This window comes from Athene noctua, chromosome 1, assembly GCF_965140245.1.
Source record: "Athene noctua chromosome 1, bAthNoc1.hap1.1, whole genome shotgun sequence".
Classification (NCBI taxonomy): domain Eukaryota; kingdom Metazoa; phylum Chordata; class Aves; order Strigiformes; family Strigidae; genus Athene; species Athene noctua.
In genome coordinates, this window is record NC_134037.1 from 129,539,180 (window position 1) to 129,559,395 (window position 20,216).

The 20,216-nt window shown below is 43.0% G+C and overlaps 1 protein-coding gene across 1 annotated transcript in view; it reads right to left on the bottom strand.

Annotated features, from left to right (window-relative positions):
* Positions 1-6,323: 6,323 nt before the first annotated feature.
* The window catches only part of LOC141971320 (small ribosomal subunit protein uS5m-like), a 99,436-nt gene continuing 85,543 nt past the window's right edge, over positions 6,324-20,216 (bottom strand). Inside the window, 3 exon segments of the mRNA XM_074928639.1 lie at positions 6,324-6,932; positions 8,384-8,425; positions 8,428-8,522. Of these exon segments, the coding sequence (XP_074784740.1) occupies positions 6,708-6,932; positions 8,384-8,425; positions 8,428-8,522 (362 nt within the window). The 3' untranslated portion in view covers positions 6,324-6,707.

Sequence of the window (20,216 nt, forward strand, 5' to 3'; positions counted from 1 at the left end):
GACGTTCAGCTCACGGGCTTTACTCAATCTAAGAGTGTCTAACTTGGCATTAATGTTCAAGAGGACACTGGACCTGCTTACATAAAGAGTCAGGTATATTTGTCCAATACATGAAAAGATGCCTTGTGGAACTAGAGGAAAGTGACTTTTGGATGTAGTTTGGCAAAAATGTGCACACAGGAGTAATCCCACCATACTCAGCTGTTCCAGTGGTGTCTTGGGCTGTGTAAAAGTCCTGTGAGGGAGAGAGCAGAGAGGCGTTCGACTTATTAATGGATTGTGTCAGCATGTTAGTTTTCTCTTACCAACTTTTTCTGCTTCCTTACTGAGTGTATCACTTCTTGGCTTGGGAAAAGGGGCAAAGCATCTGAAGGAGCAGCAGAGCAGGCTGTCAACAACCATAGTGACACTCTGCAAAGATGGTTGTCAGCACTGTTGGAGCAGCAGATGCAGCGCTTTCATCCAAAACGTCTTTTCTTTTCAGAGCTGCCCAGGTTTCTGTGAGCAGTGACATTCAGGCAGATCTCACAGCCAAATGACACAAGGTGTAGCAGAGGTGCACAAAGCTCACTTAATGTGCAAGGTGACCCAGGGGCAATCAGCAACTTTCTTCCAAGTAGAAGCTCCTTTCTCTTTGTCTCTTGCACACCCCTGCCCTCAATAATAGCCCATTAAATATGTAGAAAGAGCTGTAAGAAGCTTATGTTCCCAGCTGGCACTTATCACCCTTACTAGAGAAGCCCATCTTACCTAAAGCAAAAGTGACAGTGTTTGGGGCCGTGAAGGAAGCAGGTATCAGCTCAGGGACTGTGCACAAGTTTTGATGCCACAGTAGTATGACAGGAATGACCACCAAAAAACCCCATTTCAGTCTTTAAAACATTGAACACTTTGTTTAATTATTAAATATTACCTTTTCTTCTTTTCTTTTGGATGTGTTTGTTAGGCTTTTTGTGTTTTTTTCATTTGGCCTTCCTTAGAGCAAATGCCTGTTATCACAAACCCTTCTCTTGAGCAGAAGGCTTCTGAGAGGCAGATGTCAGGTGCTTTTCTTCCCAAATCCTGCCTGGGCACACTCACAGCTCAGTGGATACTAATGTGCCAGCTGTGGGCAGTGGCAGTGTGCAGCAATGTTTATCCTGACTGTGGCAGCAAGGCAGAAGGCTGCTGAGATGGTCTCCTTTAACTCACTCACTCTGCACCTTCATCCCCTGCTAAGACTCTTCCCTGTCACAATAGTCCCAGTCAGCACTTAGGGATTGCTTAATTTTAGAGTAAGACTGTCAAACGCGTTTCTAGCGATTCCCAAAAAGCCACATCCCTCTAAGTTCTGTCTGTTGTATGCCAGATATATGGAACAGCAAAGATCTGTGCTTGGAAACTTTTTGCCAATTGGAGATGAAGATCAGTTTAGTCAGTTGAAATGTTCTGTTTTGATATCAGCCTTTAACGAATGCTACTGCAATTACTTGGAATTTCTAGGAATGCCTTTTCAAACTCAAAACCTGGAGATTTTACCTGGAAATTGGAAAGTTTCCTCTGCTTCTGCCTTTGTGCCCATTGTACAAAAGGACATGTATTAGGCAAGGTTCACAATTGCAGAAGGCAGACTGGTTTTCTTTATTTCTGGTCATTGTTCTAGGAGAATTAAGATGAAATAATACAAAGCCATATAGAAATAATATATAGCTCATATAGAACAACATTTTGGAAAGAGATTTCAGGAATATCGTCTAATCCATACCACTGTTCCTGGGCTGCATTACATATACCCAAATAATTTATGACAAATGCTTTCCTGCGCTGCTGGTGAAGAAATTTTGTAATGTAGAGCTCATGTCTTCTGTATGAGACTATTAAATGTTCCTTAGCAGCACCAGATAGAACTTTAATGGTCCTGCTTTAAATTCCTCATTTTAATATCTCTGATCCAGGTCTGAAGTCTGCATTTGGCCTCTTCCTCAAGAACTGGTTTATTCATCCCCCATATTCAAAAGCCTTTGAATTTAGAAACATCTAAAAGGCACTTAATATGTCCAGTGTCTCAGTAAGGCTTGTTGCTCCTTTGGATTTTCAGAGGCAGTCTTGTTTATTTTGGATCTTACTCAAAGATACACTTAGTGCATCTTCTCTTTCAGTGGGTGCTATGAGCTGCAGAATGCTTTTGGAAACAAAGCAGCATTTTAATTGAAGTGTCTCAGTAGGAGATACATCCTTCCGAAAACCTGCCGACTTCTTTGGAGGTCTAAGTAGGAGAATTTGGATGCTGCATTTCTTAAAACATTTAACCCTCATCCATTACAGCCACAGTCTCACATTTAAGCTAAATTGTAAGCACTTTCCTTTGCCATTACAAGTCTGTGTTGTCAAAGCCCTTTGATTTGTACCCTTCAGCATCTTCTTTTCCCTGCCCTTTTTATTCAGTGAACATTACTATCTGTTCATTTGCTACAGACAGAATCCTGCTCCTTCATGTCTCCCCTTGTGGTGGTTTTGCCACTGCCATTTGTCAGTGGCAATTTGACATTTCACCCTGTATTTCCATGGCAGGCAGAATGATTCCAATAATTTCCCACCGCAGTTCCCATAATCCCACTTTTACCTCAAAGACACCCTCCTTTACCTTATTTCTACCATTTCAGCATGAACAGATGCATACAGACCAGAGCATGTCACTGTGAAGCACTTTCACATCTAGCAGTGTGAATCAGGGAGGTCTGGCTTGCTTAAGCACATGCAGAGAGGATCCTATCTACTCCAGACCCCCAGCTTCTCCTCGTAGCAAGACATGAAATATTTAAAGCTCATGCCCCATTCTGCCACCTGAGTAACTTTTTTGGTGCTTCTTTAAAAGTTAATAGGTTGGGGTTTTTTTCCTCACATTAAAAATTAATGGGTTTGGTTTTTTTTCTCACAAGTTATTTGAGATTTAAAGGGCTCTTGGAGTTCAGTATCAATCTGAGAAAGGGATTAATACACCGTGAAAGCCTTATTGCAGGTAACCTATGCACACGCTTGAAATGAATTGTAACCCAACGGAATAATGCCTAATGGTAATTTAATTTGAAGCTACTCAGAGCATGAAATCACAGTCTCAGTGTTAGGATGAGTCAAGAAAAGCTGCTATCACACCTTATTTCTGACTTTAAAAAAGGTTTTGTGGTTCTTCCAATATGGTGTTGAAACTGCAGGGCCAAACCAGCCGCCCTCTCGTAATCTCTGTGAAGTCTGAGAGTAGCACTGTGGAAGCGACTGCTCTGACAGGAGATGAAAGGTATTTCTGTGTTCCCCAAACTAGGTGAAGAAGAGGCAAATTCATCCCAGAAGGTGCACTTCCCTGTGTTGGGCTGATGGCTGTGCCCCCCCAGGGCTGACTGCTGTGTGCGCGGCTGGGGGTGTGGTGGAGGATGCATGCTGCTGCCTGTCCGTGGCTCTGTGGGAATACAGGTGGTTAGGGTTAGGGTCAAAAGGAGACAGGTGCTGGTTTGTCTGAGAGGGATAGCTCAGGGGAACGGGTGTCAGAGCTTCAGCATCTCCTTTCCTGGTGCTGTGTAGAGATGGAGCGAAATACTGAGAGACAGGAGAGACAAAACCCCCACGCTGAGGAAGGACCCTCTTTGCTATTTGGTGGTGGCAGGGAGGCAAACGCGCCTGTCCTGGTTCAGCTGGGATAGGGTCAAGTTTTCCCCAGCACAGAGAGAGGGGGAAGGGATCTCCAGCCGGGTTATTCATACCATGCTGACGTCAGGTCCAGGGGTGGAGCCCTTTTACTTTCGCTTTGGGTTTTGGGGGTTGCCATACACGCGGCAGGCTTGCTCCCTGACCATTTTGCTGTATTTCTTTGTATATCTTTTGTCTTGTTCACTGTTATTGCTGTTTATTGTTGTTATCATTGCCACTGCTGCTATTCAGATTGTTTTATCACACTGTTGTATTAAATGTCCTCTTATTTTAGCCGGGGTCTGTGTTTAACTTCCAGCCCGACCGGCTGCGGGTGGGGGAAGGGCAACAGAAACGTGCTCTCTGATCCCGGCAGGGGTTAAACCTGCACAACGCCCTTCCCTCTGCTGGTGGTCACAGTGATCCTGACGGGAAGACCATGGCCCACAGGGCAGTTAGTGATCCACAAACCAGTTAACCTGTTTAAGTATAGACTGTGCTGTGCTGCCCTATGTATAACTTGGCTTTCGTGCCGGTGTTGTGCTGTGCATGTCCCCTGCTGCAAGATAATCTTAGCTGGCTGATTGTAACGAAGGAGCCTGTGGGCAGCTTCCCCTCAGTACTGGCAATTATACCACCTGTGTGTCCTTGTTTTTAACTAAAAGTGCAGCAACAAGTTCTCATGTAAATATCCTTTTTGTTTGATACGGAATGATGAACAGAATTGTTAGTTTTCAGAAAATCCTGTCCAAGCTCGAAAGACCGAAGTGGGGTAACCTTTCTACAAATTGCATCAGCATGGTGTGCGTGGTTGGAGACCCATTCGATACCACACAGCTCAGGGGTCCCACTGTCTGAAAGGAGAGAAGATTATCTATACTATCCTCTTTGCAGTGTTAGCTCGAATGAATGGCATTTTAGGTGATAATTCACAAAGTCTGAGTGCCTTCCTTACTGAGGTCACAACAAATTAGCACCTCCTGGTTCAAAACAGTGGTTGTCTGCTTTTCACAGAATATTTAGAAATTATGTGCATGGTCAAACTTGACTGCTTCTCAGAAGCAATTTTGAAGTAACAGGTTTGGGTGTTTTTTTCATTAAATGCTAAGTTTATATGAAAGACTTTGCTGCAATATTTTTTTCAGAGGGTAGGAAGCTCAAGTTATCCACAAGAAAGCATGGCAGGGGGGAGCTTTAGCTTTGGAAGCTGGTTCTGCTCCACCCCCCTCCCCCTCCCCACACCCCACCCCACTCCAAGATCTACTTCTTGGTGTACAAGCAGTCCAAGGCTTGCCTGCAACCTCTCAAGCTAGGAGAGATAAGAGAACAAACTTGCCTAAATGAGGCAGAACTTCCTTCTTAGCTCAACAGATATGGTTCAGGTAAATATGTTCTTATTTCCTTCTTTTCCTAGGAATTTTCCTCTGTCAAAATGGGATGTTTCAAGGGGTACATCTCAAGATTAATGAGAAAAAATGTGCCGCCCTGTTCAGACTCTAGCTTAGACAAAAGCATGGAAATACTAAGTGAAAATGTCAATCAAAGACACTTGTTGAGGTATTGTATTTCGAGATGTCCAATCTCTGTTCACTCCACAGAATAACAAGGAGAAGTGAAAGCATGCACAATGAGTCACGTCATGATAAATCTACAGCTAAAAATCTGTGGGTGAATACGATTATGTTCATGTCAGTGCCAGTGTCTTTCGAACCAGAACCGCTCTTCTTAGGAAATGCCTTTTGCTTGTATAAAAACCATGCTTCTTTCCCCAACTCCTTTGAGACCTCAAGTGAACATTTTACCCTATTGTTAAGAAGTGGTTCTTTTTTTGGTTTGATCTTTTGGCTTCGTGTACTCTTATTTTGTAAGACAGTTTGGCTGACAATGTAGTTACTTAATAAATAAGCCTGTTCCACATGGTTTAGTTTTCTCATCCAAGCTTTTCTGTTACCAGCTGATACGAGATGCTCAAAGAACAGCACCAAGTATCATTTATATCTCAGATATCCATTTGTGGTGGGAGGCTGCTGGAGATACATTGAAAGCTACTGTCATAACACTACTGCACAACATTCCAGCATTTGCTCCAGTTCTGCTGCTTGCAACATCTGACATGTGCCACGCAGATCTCCTGAACAAGGTATTTCTGTTGATGCTTTTTTTTTTTTATCCATTTCTTGTTAATTGATCAATCCTTTCAGCGTTGGAGTACTGTGCACTGTTAAGCAAATCCACACTGTTAGCACTCAGGCACCCTAACCAGGTCCCTTAAAATTTTAAAAAAATAGTTCTTATCCTAGCACATGTGCAGAGAAGAGTGCCATAAGAAAGGCTGGATTGTGTGTTCCGGACTGGACTTCCAATGGCAGTCAAAATACTGTGATATCCCACAGTGGGGTGGCTCTCCTCAGGTATTTGGACTCTGCTTCATTTGGGGAACCTCCCCACTTGCATGAACAGTGTTTGCACAAGTCCAGCTGTTGCCTACCATCACCTTGCTCCCCTTCCCCATCCCTCCCTGCAGAAGACACACAACTACTTTCTGATTTCACAGCTCCCTCCCAATAATGAGTGAGCCTAGAGAGAGATGGAGAGTGCACACATTAACTCCCACTACTGCTGCTTGCTTCAAGATCTCCCAGACACTGGCATTTTGCAAAAAAGACCCCAACAAACCCACACTGAACTAATTCTGAGGATTGTTTATTGCTTTCACAATCTTTTCAGTAGCTTCCCAAGAGCTTGTGAAGGAAACATGGGGTCTGTTGATTAAACACCATCTTTTTCAGGAATCAAGTAAATGCATGCTTGAAGACAAAGTCATGTTCACTGGCTGTTTGCATCCGAATGTCCCTAGTCGAACACTGGTCAGAAGAATTGTGGGAAAGCAAACAATGTTACTGAATGGTAGGGATGGGAGCAGCAATACGAATGGCATGAGAGAGAGCTACTGGTGCTCTCCTGTGAAATGTAAGCCCAGACAACCTGTCCAGTTGGGCTGGGCTTTTCCAGTTGCATCTCTGAGCAGAAGAGACGGACTGAAGTTTTTACCATGCCATCTGTCTGACATTTATCCAGGGAGATTTTGTCATTCCCTGAGCTTCTTTCACCTCACTCCACTCCAGCTTTGTGTCAGGAACTACATCTTCAGGCTCAGGATCCTCACGGACAGTCCCCTCTGGGAGTGCTACAACGATGGGCAGAGGGCCCTGCTCCTCCCGGAACTCCACTACGTAGAGACTCTTCTGGTTTGCTAGCTGTTGGTGAGTTTCCTGGGAGTAAGAAAGAGAAAAGACAATCAAAGCAATGGTGCCCGATGTTGGTTTGCTTCAGGTCAAACTCTACATGGTATATGGGGTAGGAAAAAAATAAAGGTAATTCACTACTAAACAGTTTAAACGCTGTGTAAATTAAATGATTCGTCAGGCTCATCGTCATGGGTTTCAAATGAGCTAATTGCATAAGCAGCAGAAATCCAGATAGCTAGACTGCAGATACACTAGCATTACAAGGCATCCTAGAGGAACTTGCTTCTGGAAAGGATCTGGCCAGAAAGGCACATCCTGCTAACAAGGAGGCATGTTGGCATGTTAGTAATGTGCAGTAACATTTTTAGGTCTTGATATGGATATAAATTTGGCTTTGACAACAGTAAAGTGCTTATTACTGCCCTGACAGGTAATATTAGCTAATATAATGATATGAATTTACATTATTTTTAACTATACCTCTTCCTCACATACAAGTTGTTTTGTTAACACTCTTTTTACAGAATAAATGTCTACTGGGGATAGGAAAACCTTCCCATTCAGGGCAGTCAAAAAAATATATCAAGCGTGCATATCTCAAAGCAATAATTCATACAGCAGACTCTTCTTCTATTCATTCTGTGGAAGACTTCTCGGAGACCATGCATTGAAATTTATGACAGACTTCCTCAAGTCTGATTAACCTCAGATACTGATAAGCATCTGTAAGTATCTTATTAGGCAAAGATGATCATAAGCCCTTCACCCCCTGAGGCTAAACTGAAAAAGTTGGCTAGGACACGGTGACAGATTTGACAACTACAGCTTTGCAGGGCTGTATTGGGAAAGTAAGCAGCTAAATCCTGGCAGCTACCAAGCCTCTAAGGCCAAATGAGATAACCAGGAATTTCCAAAGGACAGACTCATCCTAAGGCTGGGGTTCAAAGGAATTGAGATGAAATGCTGCACATCGGATCTTTCCATCAACTACAGGCAGCTGGCTCAGACAGAGACAACTCCATTGTGAGCACTTTGAGTCAGAGGAAATGACACCACTGCCCTGAATTATTTCAGAGATCTTAATTGTACTAGTGATAGAAGCAGCTCTGACATTCAGTCCTTAGGCAACAAAAACTTAAGAATGCTGACAAACAAGCAGCAGCAACCAAAGCTGGGCCACAACTTCCTCTGCCCACGATTTTTCAAATGCCACCAAAAATACTACAAATGAAATCCCCAAAATTCAGATGTCCCCTGGAGGCACCTGGCTGTGGAAGAGGCAGTTACATACAACTGTTTCTGACTGGACAACTTCAAACAATTACCGAGGAATTATTCACAGGCTGATTTTGTTTGCTCTTTGGAAAATGTCTTCATTTTAAGCCTAGAATATAAACTGTTTGACCAAAACCTATTACAGTATAATCCTGTTCTGTCCCCTGACCTGATGTATAGAAGCACTGAGAGTGCACTACCTGTTGTGTCAAGCCTTTAAAAAGAGCTCTGGTAATGTTAATCTTAAGTTTTTGGATCCAGAAACCTTGGCATACATGTCTCTAATGCCAATTAGTTTGCAGATGGTGATGATAGCTCGGTGGCAACGAAGACCATAACCTGGTGAAAAAAAATATAAATTAGCATCATATGTTTATTTGTAAGCATACAACTTAGCTAAGTCAGAATAGAGACCTAATACTTCTTAGCATGTTAGAACACACTGTATCTTAAAAATAGCAAAAAGACCATTCTTCCCAGCCTTTGCAGCCATGCTAACATAAAGATCATTGGGGGTTTTTATACTAAATACACCTTACTTAACATATTGCAAATCCAAATGAAACTGTCACCACCTATAAACTCAAAACATAAAACCATAAAAAATGCAACCTGTTTAATACAACAGGTTTGGGTAGTATTCCTAAGAAGTACCACTGGCAGCTTTAGAAGAATCTTCCACAAACATACCCCACCACCCAGGGAACATTTAAACAAAAGGCAATTTCTTTCAACAAAAAAATAACACTCTAGTATTCCCCCCCCCCCCCCCCCAAAAAAAAAAAAAAGCATCAGAGAAGCAAGGCAACAAGTTTACTTAAAAGAGTATTAATAAGAAGCCATTACAAGGGGACACTCTAGATTTAACCGGATCATGACTGCTTCTTCTAAAAAGCAATACCTACATAGCTTCAAAACCACTTCCTTTGCAATTTCAGGTGACCGACTGTGAACAACAGCTTCAGTAACTCCTAATGATGGTAAATCTGACTTTAAACTCCTGGTTCACATACATAATGGAGGGATTTAAACTGGTCCCCTATGGTGAAGTTACAGCTCAAAACAACTGGTATGCTCAAGTACTGCTGTCCTTTGAGCTTCTTTCCAGAAAGAAGTTATGCTTTTCCCCTTCAGCTCACAAAAGTCAGCAGAATACTGTGCACTATCAAGAGATTATCCAGGTACTGTGGAGAAACATCAGTTCTCTTCTCCCAGCCCAGCAACTGGCATGAATGACACTTCATTATTACATTAGTGGTACACTGTCAAGGACTGGGAATGGAAATAAAGAAGGTAACAGACTCCTTGGAGATAAAACTACATTGGAAAGGCAGCAACATATTTCTGTAAAAAAGAATTATTTTAATCAAACTTAAAGAACAAATGAGTGTTGTGACACTCATTTGTTTTCAACTTACTGTTCAAAGCAGTAAGATCGAAAAATGTTTGTGGGTGTCCTTGGAATTTACAGGCCAAATTGCAAAATCTTGTAACAACTTGATATTTGTAGGTGAGTGGGGAGGAGGGACAAGCATATTTCAAAATCCACAAACACAACAGAGGTTTTCATGTCATCTGCACCCATCTCCATCATAGTGTTGTATGAGCTCCAGTGCATAACTGTCGTACATTAGCATTAATTGCAAGTGGTTTCTTAGACTTGACAGGTTTTAATGAGGGTTACTTTCTGAGGAGTCTAATTTTGCTCTCTCATTCCCCAGAGATTTGTTTCATGTGGCCTAGCTGTATTAATATTTAAAAATTGGCCTGTGATAGTTCTAATGTGTCTTACTTAAAAGCTAAAAAGCCAGGTTATTGATTAGTCCACTCTGCAGGACAGTCTTGCTGCTGAGCAAATGAGGGGAAAAAAAAATAATCTCTTCTAGTGCTGCATGTTTTATTGTGCCGGTATGTCCCTTTTTCTTTTAACCTACACTTGGAAAAGAAACTATCACCATCCAAAGCCATTTGTTCTGCCATTTGAGAAAACACTGTTTTCTGTGCTACAAAACAAATTCAAGTTTTTGACACAATTACATGTGAATGACCTCTGAAAGGCTATCAAAGTATCATTTTCAGTGACTTAAAACATTTAATTTCTGGCATTCTTATTGTTGCCTTTCTCTCATCTTATCTCAGTCAGGTTTCTGCATATTGGTAATACATGAAACTCAGAAGCCAGCAAACTAAGTCCATTAGTCACCGAACAAAATTTATTCCAAACACAAAAGTAAAGGATTCTAACCACAAACTCCAGCTGTGGAGAGAAAGTTTGGCTCAGACATTTTTAACTTGTTTGTGGCAATCGTGCTGTTTGTTCTACTGAGGCTTAATTCAGTGAGGCCTATATAAGAAAACAGGGTCATTTAAACGTAACAAATTTTTTCACACTCAAAAATAGATACAAAGGTAACCAAAAAAGAAGTATTTAAAATGTATGCTTCCTATAAACTAACACAACGTTATGTGCAATTTACATTAGATTTTCTGGGTAGCCCCTAATAAGAGTGTTTAAACAGAACATCCATTTTAAGTCCTCACTAAGGGGCTACTCCAAGTTAAGTTCACATGCACATGCACATTACAATACTTTTTAAACTTGGATTTTCACTTGTCTAATATGTAATCCTGACTACACAACTGGGTTTTTCTCCACTTTGCAGAGATTAGGATTAAATTCAAGAAAGGAACATTTAAGTGTAACAGTGACTTTTCCCTTTTCTACTGAAACATTAGGCTTTGTTGTGATCATTTGTTGAGATATCCGAGTCCTATATACAGAAATTGCCAGCTGTAATTATGCAAACTGCGAAGCTTCAGCGTACATAACTATACAGCTGTAATGCCCACAGCACTTTTATACTTAAAGTAGAGACAGTCTACATATGCCATGGTCTAAGGTGAAATCTATGAATAATTTTAATTTCTTGTACCTATTAATTACAGCTGCAGGGTTTCAGTGCTGGGCTTCACAGTCACATAAGTGTATTTGACAAACTGTTCTGCATTTCCCCTTATTAATTCACATTAGGAACTAATTTACACTACTCAGAGATATATCAGTGTGGCTAGGTGACTACTGTAATTGTAAAGTCAAGACAGAGATGAAAATCGATTAAGAGCTGTCCACACTCCAAAAGGTAGCATATTCTGCAGCACAGATAAGCAATATCCCCAGCAGTTTCCATCCAGCTGGCACGTGCTAGAAACAGGAGCTACCTGGAATGGTGGCAGACATGAAGTCCAGAGCCTGCCTCCAGTTAAATCTTGTTCTGCAGTATGTCCACAAGTAATTTAATTGTACTAAAATTACAGCCAGCTCCTGCTTGTCCTATGAAACCTTCTCATAAAACACAGAAGCCTGTCAGGGACTAAGGTAAACTCAGCAAGAGCTTTATCTGTACCATCCCTAAAAATCTCAATTTTGCATAGATATATGTTACAGCTTGTTTTCAGAGCATGAACACACAATGAAGTCTCTCTCACTCACACACACATACAATTTATCTACAAAGTTTTATATACTGATCTATCATTACACTTCTTAATAAGGCCCACGATGCCTGCTGTCCAGAGCACATTGGACATAAGCACATTTCTTTCTTAGACAACATCAAACCCATTTCAGGAAATGTACAATCTAGTTCTATCAGTTATAAAACAGGGAAAATATTCATTAAGTGGAAAAGTGTTTCCTGGTTTTTGGAGGAAACTTGCATATGTGTGAAGGTGTCGTGTAACTGAAAAGGCTGGCAAGATACTCAGACAAGGCAAAACACTGGCCAAAACTGGCAGCAACAAACTACCCAGGCTAAGGTGCTAATGTGACAGAAGTGGACTCGTATTCTGACATGGTTCAACATGGTACTCTCACAAATAAACTAACGACGTAAGAACCAGGCAAAATCATCACTGAAGTGAGTATCTCCATGACCAGCAGTTTGCCGTCAGGCCAAGAGCATTTTCCAGATAGGATCCTGATGTGTATTTGTTATGGCTTTAATATCTGCAGGTATCATCACTGATGACTTGAATAGGAGAACAGAGACTGAAAAAAATGGGTTGAGGATATTATCTTGGGAAAGGCTGTAAGTGTACTGGAGGTCTGAGAAACTGGAGACACAGTTTGAAACCAAAATACTGAAATTCAACAAAGACAGATGCAGAGTGCTTTGCTGAGAAATCAAAAGCACAGGTACAAAATAGAGGAGACTGACTAAACAGCAACAGAAAAAGGATCTAGGGATTAGAATGGACACACCACACCCCCACACCCCCCCCCAGATCAATAGAATTATTCTGCTGCAGCACATTTGAAGCTTAGAACAAAATGCATACTACATAAGTTTTTCCAAGAATTATAAATCAATGGTGTTCATGTGTTAATTGTTGTACAGCGGTGCTAACAGCTTTAAGAGACCTAGACTGAACCCACAATGTGGATACAGGCACAGTCCAGTAGAATGGCAAGTGTAACCTCTGGGTAAGGTGAAGAATGGAAGCTAGCACCAAGAGAAGGGTTCCAGCTCCACATAAAAGCTAGCCACTGTGAAACAGATTCACTGCCCTCAATGAAGAGGAGAAGCCAGATGTACTTCCAAGCAAAGCATCTGGGCCAACTGACCGTGACAACGCAAGACCACTGGGAAGAAGCAGTGACTGGTAGTAATGGGCAACTCCCCGCTGCAGGGAAGAGGCACCCATCTACTGACCTGACCTGTCATCTAGAGAGGTTTGCTGCTTGCCAGGGGCCTGGATCCCAGATGTTGTGGAGAGACTGCTGAAGCTTGTCTGAGCTTCTATCAACCCTTGCTGTTCTTCCATGAGGGCACCAATGATACTGCCACGAACAAGTCAGAGTATCAAAGTGTCTACAGAGCTCTGGGGGTGACAGTCAGGCACATGGGCCCAAGTGGTGTTGTCAAGTAGCAAGAAAGGGGAAGGGCACTGATAATGCAGGTCAACAGCTGGTTGCAGAGGTGGTGGTGTTGACAACAGGGTTTTGGTTTCTATGACAATGGGACCTTGTTTGAGGATCAGCGTGTGCTTGGGAGAGATGGAATCCACCTCGCTAAGTGAGGCAAAGGTATCTTTGCTGGTAGAATGGCTGACCTGGTGAGGACTGCTTTAAACTAGGAGCAGAGGAGAGAGTTATCAGCAGCCCTCTGAGGGGGTGTTTTGCCAATTATTAAGCCTAGCATAAAGGACACAGCCAGCATAAAGATGAACCAATAACCAAATTGTATTTGATACAAAAGGGTCAGAACATGGGTGAGCGCTGGGGGTACAAACAAGTCAGTCAGATTATACATAATTGACATCAATCCCGCTGACCCCAACAACGACACCGCACGACCAACAATGGGTGGAATAAATGGTGAAATGCAGTCTCCCATAGAAGGGACAGAAGACAATCGAGTCAACAAGCCAAATACATAAGACCAAGGAAGCCACACACTGAATCTCTACACAGCCCACATTTACAAAAGCCAGAGCTGACTGGAGCCCAGTTCCAGTGAGGCAGGAGGTCCCTCCCCAACAGGGAACTCTGCACAGTGCATCCACCTCACAGACAGACACTGCCCCTGCCTGCAAGTGGTCCCAGCTTTTACCCCTAAGTGGGACACCTGACCTTTGCTTACTTAATGTGGGACACCTGGGGCTCTTTTACCTAATGGCTCTCCCTGCCAGGCCGGCTGCACCCTGGAGGGAAGCCTAAAGGCAAACTCACCCCCCCTTTGTGAAGGGCTGTGGGAATCACCCATATGTCAACCTTAATTTGGGGCTTGGGGTTGAAACCCCAGCATTTCAGGGGGTGACAGACAGGGTTGATGAACAAAGGGTCTGAAGTGATGTGAACAAAAGGGAAAGCAAAAATCGTCAAAACAGGCCTCGAGTGTGGTGACCACCAGCATCTGCATGTAAGCAAGAAAGTTTCTGCAAGGCACTGTAATGGAAAAGTGCTTTCTGGGAAATCAGCATGCGAAGGTGCCTCTCTGAAGTGCCTGTACACTAATGCGTGCAGCATGGAGAATAAACATGAGGAAGGAAGAGATCTGTGTGCAGTTGCATGTCTGTCATCTTGCTGAAGTCATGCAGATGTGCTGAATGGCTAACATGAATGGAGTGCTACAGTGGAGGGATACAGGTTCTTTAGAAAAGACAGGTTGGGAAGACAAGGAGGTGGAGTTGCCCTTTATGTGAGAAAATAGCTGGAATACATGCAGATCTGCTCTGCTCTGGGGATGGATGATGAGCCAACCAAGAGCTTATAGGTAAGGATGAAAAAGCAGACCAATATGGGTGACACTGTAGGGCACATCTGTCTGCTGAAGGACATCTGATCAAGAACAACAAATGCATGAGGCTGCCTACAGACAGGTAGAAGGAGCCTCACGTTCACAGGCCCTGGTATTCACAGGGGACTTCAACCACCCTGACAGATACTGGAGAAACAAAACAGAAGAGCATAAGCAACTCAGGAGATATCTGGAGTGCACTGGCAACAACTTCTTGGCTCAAGTGACAAAGAAACCATCAAGGAAAGGTGCTCTGCTGGACCTCACAAACAAGGAAGGGCTGGTTAGGGATCTGAAGGTCAAAGGCAGCCTTAGCTGCAGTGACTATGAGATGGTGGCATTCAGGATTATGTGAGAAGGGAGCAGGGCAAAAACCAAGACCACAATGCTGGACTTCATCATCTTCAAGGATCTGTATGGAAGAAAGAATCTTCCAAGGAATAAAGTCCTTGAGGAAGAGGAGCACAAGAAAGCTGGTCATACTAAAAGACCACCTACTCTAAGCTCAGGGGTGGTCCATTCCAATAAGCAGGACGTCAAATAAAAATGCCAGGAGCTCTGTACAGATGAACAAGATGCTCCTGGCAAAACTCAAACATAAAAAGATGGAAGCAGTGACAGGTAACCTGAGAACAATACAGAGACACTGCCTGAGTATGCAAAAATGCAATAAGGAAAGCCAAAGCCCAACTGAATCTGTCAAGGGATATCAAAGGCGACAAGAAGGGCTTCTCTAAGTATCTAAGTGGCAAAAGGAAGACTAGTTAAAATGTGGGCTCACTGCTGAATGGGGCAGGGGACATGGAAAAGGCTGAGGTACTGGAGGACCCAGGGAACCACAGGCTAGTCTTAGATCCCTGGGAAGCTGATGCCATAACTAATCCTAGAAACCATTTCCAGGCACACATTAAAAGAAGGTGATCAGGAGTAGTGAATATGGATGCACCAGGGCTAAGTCATTCTTCACCAACCATATAACCTTCTATGATGAAATGCAGAGTGTGGGTATTACCTCTCTTGACTTCAGTAAGGCTTTTGACACGATCTTCTGTAAGATCCTCACAGAGAAGCTGATGAAGTATGGGCTGCATGAGTAGACTGAGAGGTGGATAGAAAATTGGCTGAACAGCCAGGCCCAGAGAGTGGTAATCAGTGGCATGAACTCTAGAGGCCAGTAATTAGTAGTGTACCCCAGGGGTCAGTACTGGGCCCATTTGTGTTCAAGATCTTCATCACTGATCTGTTTGATGGGGCAGAGTGGACCCTCAGCAAGTTTGCTGATGATACAAAAGTGGGAGGAGTGGCTGATACACCAGATGGTCGTGATGCCATCCAGAGGGACCCTGACAGGCTGGAGAAACGGGCTGACAGGAACCTCACAAATTTCAACCCAGGCAAGTGCAAAGCCCTGCACCTGGGGAGGAACCATATGCACCAATACATCCTGGGGGCTGAACAGCTGGAACACAGCTTGGTAGAAAAGGGCTTGGGGGATCCTGGTGACCACCAGGTTGACCATGAGCCCTTGCAGCAAAAAAGCATCCTGGGCTGCATTAGGAGGACTGTTGCCAGTGGGTTGAGGGAGGTGATCCTTCCCCTCTACTCAGCACTGGTGAGACACACCTGGAGCACTGTGTTCAGTTCTGGGCTCCCCAGTACAAGAGAGACGTGGGCATACTGGAGGGAGTCCAGCAAAGAGCTGTGAAGATGATTAAGGGACTAGAGAATTTCTCCTATCAGGAAAGGCTGAGAGAGATAGGACTGTTTAGCCTGGAGAGGAAAAGTCTCAGGGGGGATCTTATCAATATACATGAATATCTGAAGGGAAGGTGCAAAGAAGACAGAGCCAGGCTCTTTTCAGTGGTGCCCAGTAACAGGACAAGAGGCAATAAGCACAAACTGAAACACAGGAGGTACCATCTGAACATCAGGAAACACTTTTTCACAGTGAGCATGACTGAACAATGGCACAGGTTGCCCTTAAAAGGTTGTGGAGTCTCTGCCTTTGGACATGGTCTTAGACAGCTTGATCTGTGTGATGCTGCTTGAACAGGAGGTTGGAAGGTTGGACAAGACAACCCCCAGGGGTCCCTTCCAACCTCAACCAGTCTGAGATACGGAAATTTTATTGTGCAAGTCAAATGGAAAAGCCTCCCTGGGCATGGCGACAGTCGTGTGTCAGCTATAAAAGGATCTGTCCTGGGAAAAAGAGTGGAGAGGCAGTTTGTTTCTCGAATCTAATTAAAAAATGGAAATAAATTAGGACAAAAGTCTGGTGAGATAAAATTAATCATAAGGTGATGCTCATTGTTCTTGCTTCTGAGGTTCATGTCAGATGAGTTGGGAAGATATGTCTTATTCTATGTTCCACTACAAGAAAATAACATCTAATGTGAACTTTTCTTTACCATTTAACAGCAATAGCATCATTTGTTCGTACGTACATGCTCAAATGTGTAGTTCAGTTGTGCTACACTTGCTCCATGCATGTTTTTCATTCATTACACTGAAGACTAAACTGAAGTTTCATTTAAGTGGTTATCTTAAAAATTATAGCCCGATTACCTGATTTACCACCTTGAAAGCTCCTTAAATGCAGAAAAACTGCAAAAACACAAACAATAAGACAGTCTGACTCTGTATCTGCTAGCTTGTAAAGATTTTTCTAAGTCGATGTCACACTGATTAAAAAACCCCTTCACCTCAGAATCAAAATGTCATCTAATAAAAATTGTGTTGAAGGTTCGTATCAATTTTAGATTATTAATAATTATGTTCTCATATTACTAATGTGACAGTGCAGAACAAGAATACCAGATACACAAAATCAAATAGTATGTCCAAAGCGTCAATGCTTCAACTTACTCAAAGGTTGTAGAAATTGATGAATTAAATAGTTGAGCATGACTGGAAAATTACCCAAGTTTCTGACCTATAATAAACTCATCAGTAAACGTCTTGCAGTTTAGATCTTATCATAATGAAACAGAAGTGATTTACAAAGAACTAGCCACATAAATGAGTTAGTTTCCTATTTGTATATTAAAATTAGAGGACCAATTAAGAGTGCACCAATCAGCAGCAAACTAAATCTGTTTTCTATAGAACAGCAGCTACCTTTATCTGTTTTGAAAGCAAAGTTAGACAAAACAAGTCAAATCAAACCTTCGTACATAAAGGTCTAACTAAAGATTCATGCAAAGAAATGATGTCATGCCATCAATGCAGGTCTTCAAAACAGAAAGACCCAAGAAGGTAAAATGGATGACACTGAAAACTAATGCAATATAAATAAGATAAGCTAACCTTTAGCTCCCCAAACTACTTCACGTGTTAAAACTTTTTTATTGCAATCCTGAAGAACATGACAGCAGTTTACAAGGTTGTTCTGGATGCATCCCTGTTATTGTAAATGACTGGCAAAGCACATATCACAACAGCTCTGATGGTGAGGAGAGTGATAGCAGAAAGTCAGCAACATATCTTCAAAAGGTTCATGTGGAAGCTATTAGAGACAGCACACACACAACTGAGGAACAATGCGTGGTGCACTGTGTATCTCTGGCCAAAGCCAGGAGGGGAACACAGTCATGACCCTCCATCAGTTACCAGTCTGATGATAAAATCTGTGCTGTGTCTTGCTGGCGCAGAACTGTTGATGGGTAGACATGCTGAGTTGCCATACTTCACAACTACTGACAGCAATTTAGTAGCACTGTGGACTTTTAATTGCAAGTACTTCCAGTGGACTGGTAGCTGTTATGTTGAAGGAGAGTGACAAGAACATACAGAGACACAAACATGACTGACAAATGATAAGGGAGGCATTGATGAGAATCAAACATGGTCAGCTACACTAATTGATGAGAGCATGCAAGACTGTGAGAATGTTCATTCTAGTGAGGTTATCTGATTGGGGACCTTGTCAACTAGGAAACTGAGGAGAAAAAGAGGAAATCAGAAACAAAATATACAGAAACACAGACCTGAGAAAACAAAGGTAGAGAGAATGACAAGAAACAAACATTGCCACTAACCGATGGGCTATCAAGAAACTACAGGTATCACTTTCAGGAAGATCAACCTGGACTTTGCAACTGTTAAGACTGTAAACCAGGGGAGACCCAGACCGGGAGGGGTGTGAGAATTGACAGCGGTTGGAGCAGGACCACAAGTAACAGCCTGTCTGCCTGGTGGTGGCTGCTGGGGGGTGCCAAGCATCTCTACCTTCCCCAGTCCTGGTGTGTGTGTGAGGCATGCATTTTCACTAGCAAACTTTAAGCTGGACTAGCTTGTGAGTAAGGGGGCTCAGGTCTGGACTGGGGTATCAGGTGGGCAGGGGGTCAATGCCTGTATACCCAGGGGAACTTGTGAATGTGAAGTGGATGAGGAACAAGTGTAGGAGTGCATCCATGTTGGCTAGTAAGCATCAAGCTGAACCAGCTGGCAAGTAGAGGACCTGTTAAGCAGGTAAGAGGGCTCAGAATTTAGGCAGGGGTGCTGGGTGCACAAAGAGGCCATGCTGGTACTTGAGGGATCCACAAATGTGTGCTTGTGAACCTGGAAACTGCTCTGTGTGCCTGCACTAGTGATCTTCTATTTCTGCCAGCCAGAGAGGAGGAACGGACTTGACTGTCTGTGTTTATGCGAGTCCTGTACGTAGGTGCTGTTGAAGGCAGCACCTTGCCTGTGGCCAGCTGTGTCAGTATCCCATGTGTGTCCGTGTGTCTGGGATGCACAGTCAGCTCTGCTGCTGGTTGAACCTGCAAACGGGAAAGTAACAGCCACATCCCTTGGGCAGGTACTGGGCAGGAGGGTCCTGAGCCAAAGTGGCTGGAGGAGGCAGCTGCACATCTAATATCACATAACCCTAGCTTTGTGGAAGAACAAACCTGGGAACTGAGAGGTAACAGGCATGGACTCACTACTACTCCCATTCAACCTACAGGAGTCTAAAGAAGCATCTGCCTGTACTACAAGTGCTATGAAAGTGAAGAAGAAGTTGCAAAGGTGGAGAAAAAAACACTACCACTGTGTAACTATGAGATGGTCTTTGTGCTGGTATGGTGCAGGACAACAAGCCAGGGTAGATAATCCCTCTAGCTTCACTGCTGGAAGCTCTTGATTTCAGGGAAAATAAATCAGTAATGGTCTCAAAGTAGCAGGCTGGATGCTGTCCTGGCTCCAGCTCATGACCACAGGTAGTCCAAGGCAGCTGAGGAAGGACATTAGCCCATGCTATCCCAGTATGGGCTTAGGAGGGACAGGCACACAGATCCAGCTTGCACTTGTGATTCCCACTTGAAGCAGTCCCACTACTGCATAGTAAACTACCTCTGAATCTTGCTTTGAAAAACATAATTAAAAAAAAAAAAAATCATCACTGAAAAATAATGGAATAAGCCTATCAGTTCTCCAAATGTATGGGGCATATGGTGGGAATAAAAACCTGCAGGGTTCTTCTAAAGGCCTTTACCTCCAACATCTACACTAATAGACTTCTCCACATTTAGGTAATTTAGAGCCAAACAAACTACACTTTGGAAGCATGAAAGAAAACCAAGAATAGGGCTCCCACCAGTGTAAGAGAGACAAACCCCAACCCCAATTTACAATAACAAAGCCACGTCATCAACAGTAGGTATTTCTAATGAAAAAGAACTGATCATGGTAGACTAGCACCAAATGATCCATCTCTGAAATAAACAGACATTGCACAAATTTAACTTCATCA